Source organism: Aulonocara stuartgranti (assembly GCF_965226115.1).
Source record: "Aulonocara stuartgranti genome assembly, chromosome: 7".
Taxonomy (NCBI): domain Eukaryota; kingdom Metazoa; phylum Chordata; class Actinopteri; order Cichliformes; family Cichlidae; genus Aulonocara; species Aulonocara stuartgranti.
In genome coordinates, this window is record NC_138945.1 from 16,066,298 (window position 1) to 16,084,275 (window position 17,978).

The window sequence follows — 17,978 nt, forward strand, 5'->3', positions numbered from 1 at the left end:
CAAAGTAACTCCACCAGAGTGCCTATTTCGGGTCACTTGTGCCGGTCCAAGCCCGGGTAAAGGAGGCTTGGCTTTTTGTGACATTGTGACATTAAAAAAAAAAAAATTGCTAAAAGAAATTTAATTTGTAGTTCTAAATAAACTCTAAATGCATTTAGGACGTTTTTTACTCACTTTATGTCTCTTCCACGATGTTATTTCTCTCTCCAACAACATAGGTTACAATTAGATTAGCATGACCAATTATGCAAATTAGGCGATGACGTCATTTAGCAACTTCTAGCGACTTTTAGGACAACCAATAGCGATTTTCCTTACTGAGGAGTTGGCAACACTGGGCCCACGCACCTGCAGCTGATCTCCGGTGATTTGCAGCTCTTCTTAAGGCAGGGGCCCTGGTGTCCCCCCCCCTTCACGTGTACATATCGCACCAGTGTGATTAATAAAGTATTGTTGAACCGTGCTTTCTCAGTCTGCGCCTGAGTCCGTTCCACCACCGTGACACTTTCAAGATAGAGTCGGACATTAATTGCTTGAAACTGAAATAAAAAGTAGCAGACAAAATAATCCACAGAAATTAATGTACATAAAAGGTTTATTAATCTCTTTGGGATAGGCATAATAAGGCTGCTGCAATTATAGCAAGGATTATGGCCCAGACTGGATTCACAGCAGCACCACCTACATGACTAAAAAGAAAAGCAAGCCTTGCTATGTCATCACCATCTTGAAATACCTCCAGGCCCTCATTTGCAAAGCTATTTTGAATGTGTTAGAATGTTAACTTTAATTTCAGTGGTCAATGAGGCATAAAAACAACATGTATGGAGTCTATACAATTAAAATATTGTGGCGGGGTGTGGTTTACGGTGCTGCTGCAGGGGAGATGGACGCACCTGCACGTGTTCTGCAATCTCACCTCGCTGGATAGCTGCAACCACGAATTGTGTGTAAAGCAAGCGAGTGCAAAATAAAGATGCTGAAAAGCATGCAAACATTGTCAGATCTGCTGTAGTATTGTTACAAATATATATATATATATATATATATATAGATAGATAGATAGATAGATAGATAGATAAAGGACCTCAGATGTACACAAACTCCTACATACATGCATACACCTGCAATTTGCCTGTTTTGTGTGAGTACACTGTTGAGTACACTGTTGACAAATCCCTAGTCTGTGAAGCACAATTTCAACAAATAATATTCTGAAGAGGAACTCAAGAGGATTAAAACTTTCACCCATATTCCTTCTTCCAGTATTGCATCGTTATTTCATTTATGCTTTGTGAAAGTGCAGTGTTTTGATAAGGGCAGTCACCACACCTCAACGCTGAACAACACACAAAGACTGAGAGGTGTCATTGCAGACAGATGATATAATGCTGCATTCCTCTGCGCAAATTCTGAGAAGACATTCGTTATACCTTGTGGTATTCATGCTACATACTTGATTTTAAAGCTCCACCCTTGAGTCCAATGGTCAATATCCATATTTTACATTCACCTACATCTTTAGTTTCTTTAGGACTTTTTTTTTTTTTGTTACATCTTTAGGACTTTTTTTAAAATCATTTGGTAAGTTTCAATACCTGTCAGCTTTGAACTGAGAATGAAATAACTGTCCCCGAATTGAAACAAATGCTTTTTTCTATTTCAAATAAGATTCATTAAAAAAAAAAAAAAATCTCGTAAATACTTCGTACTTTGAAAATATTTATGTGAAACATATTCTGAATCATATCCAACACCTGCTATTGATCAATTTATCATGTTCGCACTTACTTTAATACTCCCACAGAGTAAATCGAAGCCCGAGGGAATTTCTTTGTTTTTGTCAACTCAACCGGTTTAGACTACTTCTCCAAATTTCACAACACCAAATATAAAATGATGTGTTGAAATAGTATTTGGAAACCCTCCAGGAGTGTCTGATGTTCACTTATGTAGGCATACTGAAAAAAAAAAAGGAAAGGGCACTTTTTAAATTTCAGGACAGCATTGAGTCAGTTCTAGTGATGTGTCGGTCGCGAACGAAATGGCTCTTAGAGCCGGATCTTTGACGTGAACGACGTGAGCTGACTCCTTATCGCAAGCCGTGGGGTTTTTTTTCTCTCGCACTGTTTTTCGCTTCACTCCGCATGCGAGCCTTGTGTTTTGCGCTGGGAAGAGGGGGGAGAGCCAGGGACAACAACGTCACATTAGAAAGGTATAGTAATCATCCACAACTATTTTCAGTTGCAGATGATAAAGGATTCAGAAAGTTTAGTCATGCAGGCCCATATGACAGAGAATATGCATCATCTTTTAGTTTTCATATTTTAATTTATATTTAATTGTGTTGTGGTTTGCAGTGTTTTGTGTTGTTTCACTTTAAATTTGTTTAAAAGGAAAAAGCTGAACATTTATAAATAAAAGTATATTTACTGTGCCCCCTAGAGACAAAGCACATACAAACACGTATGAACTCCGAAGGACGTACAAACTCCGAAGCACGTACAAACTCTAAAACACGTAAAAACTCAGAAGCACATAAAAACTCAAAACACGTACAAAACACAACAGAAGTGCTCCAGGATGCTAGGGGCAGTGTTGAGCTTTTGTTACCTGGTGGCTACACAAGCCAGCAAGTACCAACGACCGGATTTGGTGTGTGGTAGTAACAGGTAAATTAACTTTTTTTTTTTTAAATTATTTGAATATATATGAGTGCTTGTGTATAAATACACAAACAATACACATGCTTTCAACTGTGTAATTTAAGTGATCTAGTAGCTCTGTTTTGGAAGTTCAGTTCATGCTAGAAATGTGTTTTGGAGTTTGTACGTGCTTTGTCTCTAGGGGCCACTGCATATATTTATATATAAACATATATAAATAAAACCACTTTTTTTTACATTATTAGTTGCTTTTGTGCATAATTTTATATTATTGTTAATAATAAATAAATTAAAGCAACAAAACAACCTGAAGAGCCGGTTCGGAGCCGAAAGAGCTGGCTCTTTTTAGTGAGCCAAGCCGAAAGAGCCGGTTCAACTTCTGAAACACTGATCTGGCCAGTTAAGTAATCCGGTTGTTCAGTGATGACGCGACGAATCCTACTTCCGGGTCTAAAGTAGTCTGCGTTTAATATGGCTTTTGTGTTGTTAACATGTTTAATGTTATGTATTTTCTTCTATTTGATCTCAAAAAGCTCCTAAAACAGTCAGTGATCACTGTTGACCTCCCTCGGCTTTTATTACCGCTAATCATTTATTTAAGCTCAGTTTTTAAAACCTTAGGATGTAACTACAGCCCAGCCCATGCAGCAGTATATGAATGACTAACCTCGTATTGTGGATGGATTATCTCAGTTGTTCTCCTGGCTGAAGTTTGGTCCTTTTACAGCATCCTGCCATGCGATTACATTTGTTCCTGACCACCGAGAACACTCACGGTAACTTTTATCGAGTGGAAAAAAAAGTTAGCTTGTTTATATTATGCTAACGTAGCTGTGTCGCTAGCGGTCACGCAGCACATCATTATATACCAGCTAGCCCAACTTCAGTAACCCTACAAACGTTACTGCTGTTTAGTTTTCTGTCTTCATTTATGCTGGAAGTAATAACAGAGCTGTACGTTTTAATTTGTTTCCAAAACCCCGCAGTCAGGACATGCTATATTGTATTTAGATAGAAGCTAGCGAGCTAACTCTCTGCTAACTTCTAACTCCGTTAAATGTCATAAATTCCGTTTTCATGGATGCCTGGATGTTAAACTCAATTGTTACACCTGGGAGAGCAGAACGCTGATCATTTTATTAAAGATGAAAGACTTTAGACAGTTTTTCAACTCTCAGTAATGCCACAGTGATCGTTTGATATATGGACCTGCAGCGGAGTTTAGACCCAGACACGGCTAGTGACGTCAGACTGAACAACCGGATAGAGGGGTTGTTAATCAGTTTCAGTTGCTTTGGTGTTAATGAAATTCACAACAGGTGCGCTAGAGGGGCAACAATGTGACAGCTCCCAAAAGCCGGAATGGTTTTACAGATGGAGGTCACTGAAGTTTTTTTCCTCTTCATCTTTTCAGGCTGTTTTTTCAGTAGTTTTGCATTTGGCTGGGGTCAGTGTCACTACTAGTACACTGTTCCAAAAAATGTCAAAGTATCTTACTGTATATTCTACAGTTTTGTACTGTCTTTCTAGAATATCATTAAGGAGACTGTGATTTTACATGTCATAGGTAAAATAACATAACATCACTGTAAATACAGTAAAACACAATTTACTTGTTTTTTTACATATATTTTTTTGTACATATATTTTTTTGTACATATGCATATTTAGATTGTAAAAATACATTCAAAAATGTATCATAATTTCACAAATATTTGTCTGTTATGTGAGAGAATGATCTGTTAAATTCAAATGTAATACTATGGAAAAAATATATAAAATGATCGAAAATTAATGAGAATAATCAATAATTAAAGGAGTATTTGAATTATATTTTTGCTGAAAATTTCATGTCATCTAGGTCTGATTCAATAATTCAGAGGTAACAAGTGAAAATATAATTAATAGGAATAAAAACTAAAAAAAAACCCATATAAAACATTGCACGGCTAACTATATATTTTAAAAAATAAAAAAATAAATGTAGAGGTAGGAATTGCAATTAATATTAATCTCAAAGTGTTCACAACATTCCTGAACAGAAATAGGCCTCTGCACCTGGGGTGAGGGTGTGGCCATGAAAACAATGTGACATGTCATTGGATGTTGGTACACATAATAACATGACGCTAAGCATCGGCCAATGAATGTGAACTATAACAACCACAAGGTCGCGGGTATGGCTGTACTGTAGGAAAAAATCCTAATGTAAAAGTATTTTACTGTGAATTTTACAGTTTTGTTCTGTTCTTCTAGAATATCATCAAGTTACGTAAATAGACTGTGATTTCACATTTCAAATGTAAATTAACGTTAAATCACTGTAATGTAAGAAAACATAATTTTCATGATTATTAAATGTTTCTGTCTGTACATATGCATATTTAGATACAGATTCACAAATGTATCACGATTTCACAAATATCTGTCCATTATTTGAAAGATTGAACTGTTGAATTTAAATGTAATGCCATGGAAAAGTATATAACATGATTCCTATAAGCTTGTGTTACATCACATAAGTACAGTGGGGCAAAAAAGTATTTAGTCAGCCACCGATTGTGCAAGTTCCCCCACTTAAAATGATGACAGAGGTCAGTAATTTGCACCAGAGGTACACTTCAACTGTGAGAGACAGAATGTGAAAAAAAAAATCCATGAATCCACATGGTAGGATTTGTAAAGAATTTATTCGTAAATCAGGGTGGAAAATAAGTATTTGGTCAATAACAAAAATGCAACTCAATACTTTGTAACATAACCTTTGTTGGCAATAACAGAGGTCAAACGTTTACTATAGGTCTTTACCAGGTTTGCACACACAGTAGCTGGTATTTTGGCCCATTCCTCCATGCAGATCTTCTCGAGAGCAGTGATGTTTTGGGGCTGTCGCCGAGCAACACGGACTTTCAACTCCCGCCACAGATTTTCTATGGGGTTGAGGTCTGGAGACTGGCTAGGCCACTTCAGGACTTTCAAATGCTTCTTACGGAGCCACTCCTTTGTTGCCCGGGCGGTGTGTTTTGGATCATTGTCATGTTGGAAGACCCAGCCTCGTTTCATCTTCAAAGTTCTCACTGATGGAAGGAGGTTTTGGCTCAAAATCTCACGATACATGGCCCCATTCATTCTGTCCTTAACACGGATCAGTCGTCCTGTCCCCTTGGCAGAAAAACAGCCCCATAGCATGATGTTTCCACCCCCATGCTTCACAGTAGGTATGGTGTTCTTGGGATGCAACTCAGTATTCTTCTTCCTCCAAACACGACGAGTTGAGTTTATACCAAAAAGTTCTACTTTGGTTTCATCTGACCACATGACATTCTCCCAATCCTCTGCTGTATCATCCATGTGCTCTCTGGCAAACTTCAGACGGGCCTGGACATGCACTGGCTTCAGCAGCGGAACACGTCTGGCACTGCGGGATTTGATTCCCTGCCGTTGTAGTGTGTTACTGATGGTGACCTTTGTTACTTTGGTCCCAGCTCTCTGCAGGTCATTCACCAGGTCCCCCCGTGTGGTTCTGGGATCTTTGCTCACCGTTCTCATGATCATTTTGACCCCACAGGATGAGATCTTGCGTGGAGCCCCAGATCGAGGGAGATTATCAGTGGTCTTGTATGTCTTCCATTTTCTGATGATTGCTCCCACAGTTGATTTTTTCACACCAAGCTGCTTGCCTATTGTAGATTCACTTTTCCCAGTCTGGTGCAGGTCTACAATACTTTTCCTGGTGTCCTTCGAAAGCTCTTTGGTCTTGGCCATGGCGGAGTTTGGAGTCGGACTGTTTGCGGCTGTGGACAGGTGTCTTTTATACAGATGATGAGTTCAAACAGGTGCCATTCATACAGGTAACGAGTGGGGGACAGAAAAGCTTCTTACAGAAGACGTTACAGGTCTGTGAGAGCCAGAGATTTTCCTTGTTTGAGGTGACCAAATACTTATTTTCCACCCTAATTTACAAATAAATTCTTTACAAATCCTACCATGTGAATTCATGGATTTTTTTTTCACATTCTGTCTCTCACAGTTGAAGTGTACCTCTGGTGCAAATTACTGACCTCTGTCATCATTTTAAGTGGGGGAACTTGCACAATCGATGGCTGACTAAATACTTTTTTGCCCCACTCTATTATTATCATTGCTATTTAGGGCGATCGTGGCTCAAGAGTTGGCAGTTCGCCTTGTGATCAGAAGGTTGCCAGTTCGAGGCCCGGCTCGGACACTCTCGGTATTGTGTCCGTGGTCAAGACTCTTCGCCTACTGGTGATGGCCAGAGGGGCCAATGGTGCGATATGGCAGCCTCGCCTCTGTCAGTCTGTCCCAGGGCATGCAATCCATTATTATTTAAACCAACTGTTAACTGTATATTTCTGTACATTTACATATTATGATTCATATTGCCACATTCATTGACATTGTTTTTAGGTTATTTTTATTGTTTGGTCACGTTAAAATGTTCCTAATTTAATGCCTAAAAGCACTTGGAAAAGGCAGAATCCCATGTAAAATTAGCGCAACAAACTGTATTGTCATTACTGGAAATAACCGTATTTTTATGAGAAAGTTATTTTCTGTGATTTTACAGTAGTATTTTGGCGACCCAGCTCCCGGAATATTACCGTTTTTTTTAAGATATTTTTTTTAACAGTGTAGCATGAAGCGATGCCTGGACCCTACAGAGGTTGCAGAGGTAGTCCAACTCCTCCAAGATGCCACATCAATATGTTGTATTACAGGGTTTGTAAGAGAGCTGGACAAGGACTGTAGAGGGTACTTAACCCATCTGCTCCTTTGTGCAAGAGGGAACAGGATGAGCTCTGTCAGAGCAAAAAAAAAAAATATCTGATGAGCAGAACGGTGGGGTGAATCTCTCTGACAAAACAATCAAAAACAGTCTTCATGAGGGTGGCCTGGGAGCCCATTTCTTCTGCCGGGCACTGTGCTCACTGCTGGGCACCATGAAGTCTAACTGGCATTTACCACAGAATACCAGAATTGGCAGGTTCACCACTGGTGCCCTGTAGTGGTGTGCGGTTCGATTCTTCCGATACCAGCAATTTATGTTCTAGAATCGATTCTCATATTATAATATCGATATTTTAGTACTCTGGAGTAAATTTGTAGTTTTTCCATTAAAATGAACGCAGTGGAAAGAAACTATATCATTCGGATCGTCTAATTTGGAAGGAACTACTTCCTCTTACGCCTTTCATAGTCATATGCGAAATACAGCTGTATAAATGTGTCACAGCCCCTGGCGTGCACACTTACAACAATGGCTGAGCGCAAACAAAGTCATGTTTTGCCTCCACAAACAGCCAAGACGCAGTTTGTGATATATGTGGCAAGACAGTGAGGTGTTGTGGCAACACCACTGACCTCGTCAAACACCTCGGAGTAAATCATATCACAGAATATGATGAGCTTATGTTGAGGCGAACTGAAGAGGATGAGAAGGGCAGGTGCTGCTAGGGCGAGACAGACGTCTCTCGCGGAGTTCATAGTGCTGCAGGCAGGCAACATGTTCAAATAGCTCACAACTTCAGGGTTTTTTTTTTATTTCTATATGATTATTCTGCATTATTAAGCAATAAAAACAAGTTGTCTGATGTCCTCTAATCATTATGAAGCAATATGGTTATGTTATTATTACAATTACATAATACAATTATATATTGTATTATAGGGCTGGGCGATATGACCCAAAATTCATATCTCGATATTTTTTAGCTGGATGGCGATATAAGATATATATCTCGATATATTTTTTTAAAGCCATAAAGAAAGAACAAAAAGAGAGTTCTTAGTCAAAGCTGTGTCCCAGATGTCACACAGGCACTTTTATTAACATAGAGCAGATGTACATAAAATTTACTCAAAAATAAATTATGAGCATTTATTAAATAATAATGCTCCATAAATAAAAGAAAACAATGTTGTTTTTGTGCATAATAAAAAGCTCACAATTGTGCAGTCAAAATGTAAACTAAAAGATGCTGAGCACAATAACAAAGACAGATTTCACAGCTGCTCTGTTCCCAAGTTTTACTGCGTGACTGACAGCCTGGAGTTTGAAATCCGCTTCGCAACCACGTCTCTTAACAGGTGCCATTTATGGTCCTTATACACAGTAGGGTAATATTACGTTGAAGCACAGTACGTATCACTCCGCGAGGCTCAGCCGTAATGCTCCGACAATCCATCAAGCGGTGCAGCTCCGTAGCTTACCAAAGTCGTACTAAAACATTTTTTGACAGATTGCTGAGCGCCGTGTTCCACATAAAATCGGTTCGCGGCCATCAAGCACAACCAGAATTCATACATAAGGCGCGCTGTCAACTTTTGAGAAAATGAAAGGATTTTAGTCCGTGCAGCCCCTCTGGGCTGCATGGCGTTAGCGTGGTTAGCTCGTTAGCATGGTTAGCTAGCTAACACGTTGACGCCGTCCAGCCCCACGCACGGGGCGATGCGCAGTAACTCGTTAACGGAGATTTGCCGTGTCCATCTTGTCGCTTCCTGCAGGTGAAGCGATGGGGGAGGAGGGGGAGTTGTGTTCAGTGAAGGAGAGGCGAGGCCGAGTAACGTTGCGTAAAGACGAAAGTGGACGAAAGAGAGGCAAACTTGTGGCTCCACAAGTATAATTATAACGTAACATAGACTATATCGATATAAAGGATATTGTCACATCTTATATCTCGTATAAAAATATATCGATATTTTTTAAAAACTCGATATATCGCCCAGCTCTATTGTATTATGTAATATAATGAAACATTAAGTTTTTGTACAGAGTATCGGTATCGGATCAGTATCGCCGATACCACCCTGAATTTTACTTGGTATCGGATCGGAAAGGAAATCAGTGTATCGCACATCACTAGTGCCCTGTGCTTTTCACAGATGAGTGCAGGTTCTCCCTGAGCACATGTGACAGACCTGAAAGGGTCTGGTGAAGTCATGGAGAACGTTATGCTGTCTGTAACATTGTTCAGGATGACCGGGTTGGTGGTGTGATCTGTGATTGTCTAGAGATTGTTTGGCTTTGTAAGCATTTTTTATTTGGAGATTATGTCTCCATTATGGGCATAACGCACAGAGCTGATTTCAAGTTGAAATCCTTGAAGCCATTGTCAGTCTTTTCGTTGGGGCAGTGGGTGCTTTAAATTTACACCACTAATGAGCCCCCACACTCATCTGGCCTATATCCAACACATCTGGGACACTATGTTTCGGTCCATCTGATGTTGCACCTCAGATTGTCCAGGACCTCAGTGATGTCCTGGACAGACCTGGGAGGAGATCCCATGGGACACCATCATCGTCTCATTAGGAGCATGCACAAACACTATCAAACATGCATACAAGGCACGTGGGGGCTAGAAAAACTACTGAGTACTATTTTGAGTTGCTGCAGTGATATTTTTGCAAAACAGACTAGCCTGCTGCATCCTTTTTTTTTGGTTTTTTACTTTAAATTATTAATTTAGTTTCTTTACATTTTTTTGAGCAGTGTGTTATTGTTCAGGGACCTTTTTATAATTTCCAATAATTTCCACTGGTTTCCTCATTATTCTACCAATCTGTGAGGCATTTAACAGGAGTACACGGTTTTCGGGCGCATGCTGAAGAGCAAGTTGAACTGGTTTGACGATAGAAATCTCAGCACAAAGACGTTAGAGTAAACACCCTCACTCCTAGTTTCTCACATTGTCACACAGGCACTGGAGATAAGTTCATGACTGACACGACAACAGACTAGCAGCAGCGATCTTTGTTTGTTTCAAATCATCTGGAGAGAGTACAAACCACTATAATCGAGTAGTAGCAGACAGCTTTTTCTCTGGTGTATTTGGCCAATGAAATAATCTTACCTATCCTTGTTCTCTTAATGGAAACACAGGTGAGTAACAATATTTCTGATAGAATCCTACAAATAGTCACCCTATAACTGCATTTAAAAAATCGTTTTAAAAAGTATTCATCATTTAGTATTTTTCAGTCTCTAGTCACCTTTGTGGTAGAGCCGTTGTGTATTTGTCAGAGAAAACAAGCAATGCGACGATATAGTAGGAGAGCACTGGCAACCCTTTAGATCGCATATTAATGGGACAAAAATAGCAAATCTGAGGGGACGAGTTTTATTTTACTGAGTTAAGTGCAAACATAATTAACCTCTGACATATAATCAGAAATTGGAATGTATTTGGGGATCATTAGTCCTGATGATTCGGCATTGTCACTCAGGAACCTCACATAGAGGTGTTTATCATATTTCACATAAATAACACACAAATATAAAAAGTTCACAGCATAAAATATTTTCTCCTGTTAACTGCATTTCCAGGAACAAGTGAACATGGCACACAATGAATTCAAAGAGGAGCAAACCAAAGAACTGGTGGAGGAGATCACAGAGGAACACTTTCTCAAAAATCTCTACCTTTTTATGAAGAAGAGAGAAACACCAATAGAAAGGATCCCACATCTGGGCTTCAAACAAAGTAAATATTATCTATTACAGCACATTTGGATTCACAGCTCAAGAATGTGTTAATTGTTTAATGTGAGAAAAAATAATGTATAAACACTTTAGAAAGTATGTTATATTCTCATTAGAAATATTTTTAATATTTCAAAAAGGAAATGTGTCTGTACAACATGTTTTGATAGAGAACCTACCAATAAATCAGTAGTAGCGACAAGAGTAAAGGAAACATCTGTAAAACTATGCTTGATTTGCAATTTGCTTCTCTTTCCTAATGTTTGTAGATGTAACTTTGGGTTAAATTTTGAGCTAGTAATCAAGATATAAATATTTGTTAAATTATTCATCAGGTCATTGAACAAAGATGAATTATTACAATTATCGAATCCAGTTTCTTTAAAATTCATCCATCATAAATGCCTTTTCTTTAAATGCTATGAAGATGCCATGAAGAACATGTTCTTCTTGCTACAGTTTCTTCATTCTGTTTTAAAACAAGTGCTAAAGCAAACCACTGCTATTAGCTTCAGCTCCGAGAAACTGTGATATTTAGTTCTCAGTTATTAAATGTTTTGTGAAAGTAATTTTTTTTTAAAGGGTTTCTAGTGAAATTAATATTCCTAAATTTGCAACTGTGTCAATTTTATTTTAACATGTATGTCTCTCCTTTTTTCAGTTGATTTATTTGTGATGTTCAAAACTGTCAATGACTTGGGCGGCTACCACCAGGTAATAATCGAATAATCTCGCTATTATGAGAATAATTTTGATGATCATGATGGCTATTATTATTATCATTAATAATAATAATAATAATAATAATAGTAATATTGTCATTGTAATAGTAAGTTAGTATTATAGTATAGTAGTATTATATTAAAGGTATTTTCAATTAAGCTTGCAGTAAAAATAATATTGCTAAGATGTCAAAACTCACAGTCACACTTTTGTATTTCTCTAGGTGACTGCTCAGCAATTGTGGAAACAGGTTTACAATACACTAGGTGGAAACCCTCGAAGTACAAGCGCAGCCACCTGCACCCGCAGACACTACGAGAAGTAAGTTCAAATTATGCCTGTCCGTCCATCTGGCTGTGAATGGGTGTTATATTGTCTTTATCTGATCCTTTTTTTTTATTTGTGTAGGCTGCTGCTGCCCTATGAATGCCACGTGAAAGGCATTTCCATCAGGTCCATGATGCCTCATCATCAGCTAAAGCCATTCCACTTTGTTGCCGGCTACAGTAAAGAAGAAGACGACGGTGTCCAGAGACCAGCGAAACGCAGGCTGGTATCCATACCAGTGTATCAGGTTGGTATTGGTTTTTACTGACATACACACACAAAAAATTATAACAAAATTGATTTATTGCTTTGCATTGATTAAAATTATAGAAATATTATTTATTATATTAAATGAAAAAGTATTCCATATTGAACAATTTACTCTTGTTGCTATTTAGAAAACCTTTCATTGTTAGTTAAATATTTTATCTTTAAAACACAATAAATAAATCATTACATTGAAGGAAATTTATGGGGGTTTTGTTTTGTTTTTTTGAAGAATGGGTTACATAGGAAGTTAAGAACCTCATGGATTGTACTGAAAATATGTAACAGGTGCCAAAGCCTTGTTAAAGTGAAGGCATAAAGAAAATAATGAACAACTATCAGGCTAACAGCAACACTGTGTAATTTTTATCAAGCAGGAATGAGAGTGGAATTACTTTCTTATGTAGCTCCATAACTACTCTTCAAACACATGATGAACTGTTGTGTTTTTCTCCAGCAGAACCCTCATAACCTCCAGACAGACCAACACGGAAATCTCTTCCCTCTGTCTGTCCACTACCCTCCCTACTATCAGTCAAGCCCCACAGTTCTGCCTCCCTACATCCCTATGCCCCCCTCAATATTGGCCACACAACACCCACCTGCTCCCAAGCCCCAATTCCCTTACAGTCAACCTTGTGTAAACTCAACAGAGAGGGTGAAGGAACCATTAGAGCACTTGCGTTACCTGGCTGAGCGGTACAAGACCTCATCCGGACTGGCTGAGCCCCTGAACCTCAGCGTTAAATCATCAGGCCAGGACATCAGTAACAACCCTGTTTCATCATTTGCTCCACCTTCAGCCAGCAAGAACCCAAAGTTTTTGAACAAACCATCCACACTATATGCCCATCATCATACTGGGGCTCTGACAAATGAAGGCTCTGAGACACAAGATGGGGAGTCAAGTGATGGAGTTGCACCCTCTCCTTATACCATGAAAGCACAGGAGGAACAAGTTATTGATGTCGATATTACGGCACCCTCAAGCAGACCCATATATGACTCTGCTCTGCCACTGGGAACAGAGGCTGCTGCAGTGGCACAAAAACCCTGTTCTCCAAACACAGACCTTGCAGTCACGCCAAAAGAAGAGACAAAAGTGATTCCAGAAGTGATGGGGCTCAATCTTAGCCAAATACTGTCCAGTCTCCCTCAAGAGAAGGATGGCAAAATGGAAATTGAGTTACCCCTGTCAGTGTTTCATAAATTGCTCAAGATGTGCAAGTCCTCAGCAATGATGCATGAAAGTAAGGTTCCTCAGCCTACTCAGGAAGGACACCCTGCAGAAAGGAATTGGCCTAACGCAAACACTTTCCCTACCAAACTGACATTTCACACAAATCCCCAACGCCAAAGTTCTGCTGACGATCTAACATTCAGAAATGTGCCAAACCTCAGTCACAACAATAAAATCCAAAACCAATTCATGAGTTACAAGCCTTTGCCTTCAGGTGCCATTTTGAAAAATGCAGTAAACCAGGATGTCTTGTCAGAAGATCAGCAGGATATTAATAAGTCATACAACTCCAAGTCACCCAATTTCTGGGGTGCCCATAAGAGAGAGACCCAGTCATCCATTGAAGTGGAGAGCGACCCTAGTCCCCCCAGGACTCACCAAGACTTTTCTTATAAATTCTACGCAGGTGTCCAGGGAGGGAAGCAGCAGGCGGAGACGGAGCCTTCAGCTATGCTCATGGTCAATTCCAGCTCTGCTCCTCTCTTTCAGCTCACCACTGAAGAAGTCATGAAGCTGAAAAAAATCATCTCAAACTCATTGTAGAGACCAGTTAAGACAATACCACAAACACACCAACACCATGTTAAAGCTGGCTCATGCTCATATTATAGCTCTATATTTTGAATATACTTCAGGTTAATTTCCAATCAATTTGTATCAGCTGAACACAAAAAAGGAATACAAGTAACCATTCAAATCTGCTTGATTTAAAGATAATCTGCACTATTTTTGTGTTCTGCACTGAAATGTTGATTGCATTTAACACTTCAGTCTCATTGTTGTGCAATCTTGTTTAAAGCACATGAAGTAGATTATTTTTTCTATTTGTTAATAGAGGCTTTGTTTTACACCAGTTATATTGTGAAATTAATCTGTTGAAACAATAAATTCTTTTTGTAAACCTTTCCCATCTGGAGACAGTTTTATTTTTGAAAGATGTGTAAGCTATAACTGCAACGCTCTACACATTTACATGTAGTGAACACTATTTTATCCTTTCATTTTGTGAATCATTTCTCTTAATCCTCTTTTTTCACTTGTTTTTAAAGCATGATGCTATATCTGAACTTCACTATCCAAATGTGACATTTACTTGTTCCTTTTATTTAACATTTTCATAGTTGCAGTAGAATAAAAGACGTGTTTTCACTTTAGTGAAAAGAAGATACGTCAGTTGTCCTTTAGTGAGCATTGTTTTTATTTGTCATGCCTGAATGATACATAGGCAGCTCAGTATCTCTTTTAATTTTTATTTATGTAATTACTACTCTTTGATTGAAAGCGTGGAATTTTAAGGTTTGACAACCACATTGAGAAAGAAGCGACACTCCCACTGCAGTAAACTTAGACGTTAATTTATTACGTGCAAATTGCTAATTAACATCACAAAAGTGCTGCGAAATCTATTATGATTAAATTTTATTTTATTTTATTATTTTTTTTGAACAGTGCTTAACAGTGGGAACAATACTGAGTAGATCAAAGTTGATCCTAATGTTTCCTGGGTTTGTTTTGTTTTTTTCTTTTTATTTCCCCTAAATGCATTTTTGACATTTCAAAATGCTTGAAAAAAGAAAAAACCCAACATGTGACATGTTCAGACAGGAATTTGACTGTCACTACACAGCACAGTATTGCTTAACCCGGGCCTTTGTATGGGTTAAAATAATCATATAATACTCGTGTGTTGTCTATCCATTTATCCATTTTCTTCCAATTACCCAGGGTCAGAGACTAGCCCAGCTGTCATAGGCCAAGAGGCAGAGTACACCCTGGACAGGTTGATCAAAAATAGCTTTTTTCTTATGTAAAAGCTGTTGACAGGAGTACTAGCCCAGGAAACCCTCGAGCCAAATGTAATTTAGTGCTTCCGTGTTACACATATTCTATTTAAAGAGTGGAACGCACTGTGCTTCACATCCTCAAACGTGTGCACTGGCATCAAGAACAAACTAAGTTATCTCAAAAGTTCACTTTCAGATTCATAATTTATAAGGAAATTTGTATTAATTCAAATAAAGCACACAGTGTATTTTTAGCTTTACATTTACAAATTGTTTAAAAGTCCTTTATGATAACGTACAGAGCTCAACAAATTTATTAGACCACCATCCAGTGTAAGGTTCATGTCACAATTGCCATAAATAAACATTACCAAAATAATGTCTTATCTCTAATTGTTATCTACCAGTATGCTCAAGCTCTGTAATCAAAATTATATTTTTTAATAATGAAATGTAATTGTTTTTGTCATCCATGAATTTTCAAGTTTCTTTTTTCACAAAGCAAGACGAAAACAAAATACTAAAACACAATACTTAACATAAGATAAGATTTTAGCAATTCCTGATCATGACGTGAGGCCTCGAAGGATTCTGTGCATCCTTGGCATCTCCAGATAACAGATTAGATTAGCGCTAATCGCTTATTGCATTCTCACACGTCCTCTTTAGCATTAAGGCACACCCAGTGACAAACTTCTGAGAAACCCTTCTCTGATTCCTACCTGCTTTCTCCACGAATACTAATTACCTTTTTCTCGTTCCACAGGATGTTGACAGGAAGTGTAGAGTTTTATATGCTTCCAAGAGGTGTGGCCAAAACAAGCATAACATCAGTGAAAAATATTTGTAGACAATGCAAGGTGTGCTCTTGATTTACAGTAAAAAGATTTTCCTCCTAGAGTATTTGCCTTATGACTCAGTAGAAATATGCCAGACTACTTCTGCTATTTTCTATAATAGCAGAATGCTATTGTTAATCCACATTAGTACAACTAAAATTTAACGCATGTCTTCCTGTGTAACAATAAAACCAGGTGAAAATATAAATGCACATGTTGCTGCACATGATACTCAAATTAGTGAGACATGATTTTATCCCAGTGGGTGCCTAATAAATGGATATTTTCATGTTTATCACAGTAACTAAAGATAAGGGGCCAAGGTAAATGGAATCAAAATTAGAGTGGAGGATGTGCGGAAGTGCTTCAGGAAGGTGAACGCACGCAAAGCTACTGGTCCGGACGGGATTCCCGGCCGCGTCCTCAGGTCATGCGCGGCTCAGCTGGCTGGAGTGTTCACGCACATCTTCAACCTTTCCCTCTCTCTGTCTGTAGTCCCAGCCTGCTTCAAAATGGCCACCATCGTCCCTGTACCCAAATCCTCCACCATCTCCTCATTGAACGACTGGCGACCTGTAGCCCTGACCCCCATCGTAAGCAAATGCTTCGAGAAGCTGGTCAGGGACTTCATCTGCTCTGCACTACCCGACTCACTGGACCCTCTACAGTTCGCATACCGCCACAACAGGTCCACTGATGATGCCATAGCCCTGACACTACACACTGCCCTGTCACACCTGGAGAAGAGAGACACGTATGTGAGGATGCTGTTTGTAGATTACAGCTCAGCATTCAATACCATCGTTCCCTCGAAGCTGGACAGGAAACTGCAGGATCTAGGACTGAGCAGCTCCCTCTGCAGCTGGATCCTTAGCTTCCTGTCTGACAGACGCCAGGTGGTCAGACTGGGCAGCATCACCTCATCCCCCATCACACTGAACACTGGTGCTCCACAGGGGTGTGTACTGAGCCCTCTCCTGTACTCACTCTACACCTACGACTGCACAGCCACTAACAGCTCCAACATCATTGTGAAGTTTGCGGACGACACTACAGTGGTGGGTCTTATCACCAACGGTGATGAGACGGCTTACAGGGAGGAGGTCAGCGCCCTGACCCACTGGTGTCAAGACAACCATCTCACCCTCAACGTCGCAAAGACAAAGGAGTTGATAGTGGACTTCCGGAGGTGCAGAGAAGTACACACCCCCATCACCATCAACGGCGCTGCTGTGGAGAGAGTGAGCAGCTTCCGGTTCCTTGGCGTACACCTGGCTGAGGATCTTACGTGGTCAGTACACACAAACAAAACAGTGAAGAAGGCGCAGCAGCGCCTCTTCTTTCTCAGGAGACTGAAAAGATTCGGCATGAGCCCCCGCATCCTCAGGACCTTCTATCGCTGTGCCATTGAGAGCATCCTCACTGGATGCATCACCACCTGGTATGGCAACAGCACCGCCTACAACTGCAAAGCTCTCCAGCGAGTAGTGCGGTGCTCTGAACGGATAATTGGAGGTGAGCTTCCCTCCCTCCAAGACATCTACAGGAAGCGGTGCCTGAGGAAAGCGGGGAGGATCATCAAGGACTCCAGTCACCCCAGCCATAAACTGTTCAGACTGCTTCCATCAG

General features: G+C 39.5%; 1 protein-coding gene across 4 annotated transcripts; it reads left to right on the top strand.

The window, feature by feature from the left end:
* Window positions 1-2,117: 2,117 nt before the first annotated feature.
* arid6 (AT-rich interaction domain 6) lies at window positions 2,118-14,583 on the top strand. 4 transcript variants are annotated; one of them, XM_082541883.1, is made up of 6 exons: window positions 2,118-2,215; window positions 11,014-11,170; window positions 11,831-11,883; window positions 12,116-12,213; window positions 12,301-12,466; window positions 12,944-14,583. In XM_082541883.1, the coding sequence occupies exons 2-6, from the start codon at window positions 11,026-11,028 to the stop codon at window positions 14,267-14,269; spliced, it is 1,788 nt and encodes a 595-aa protein (XP_082398009.1). In that variant the 5' UTR covers window positions 2,118-2,215; window positions 11,014-11,025; the 3' UTR covers window positions 14,270-14,583. The 4 variants fall into 4 exon arrangements, with proteins under 4 accessions (XP_082398009.1, XP_082398008.1, XP_082398006.1 ...); XM_082541882.1 differs by lacking the exon at window positions 2,118-2,215 and adding an exon at window positions 2,593-2,672; XM_082541880.1 differs by lacking the exon at window positions 2,118-2,215 and adding an exon at window positions 10,365-10,569 and having other exon boundaries at window positions 12,944-14,581.
* The last annotated feature ends 3,395 nt before the right edge of the window (window positions 14,584-17,978 follow it).

Bases quoted from the DNA above. Each gene is read 5' to 3' on its own strand.
- arid6 (XM_082541880.1), top strand. The intron at 11,171-11,830 runs GTAAATATTATC...TCCTTTTTTCAG, and splicing joins ACATCTGGGCTTCAAACAAA to TTGATTTATTTGTGATGTTC. The intron at 12,467-12,943 runs GTTGGTATTGGT...GTTTTTCTCCAG, and splicing joins TATCCATACCAGTGTATCAG to CAGAACCCTCATAACCTCCA.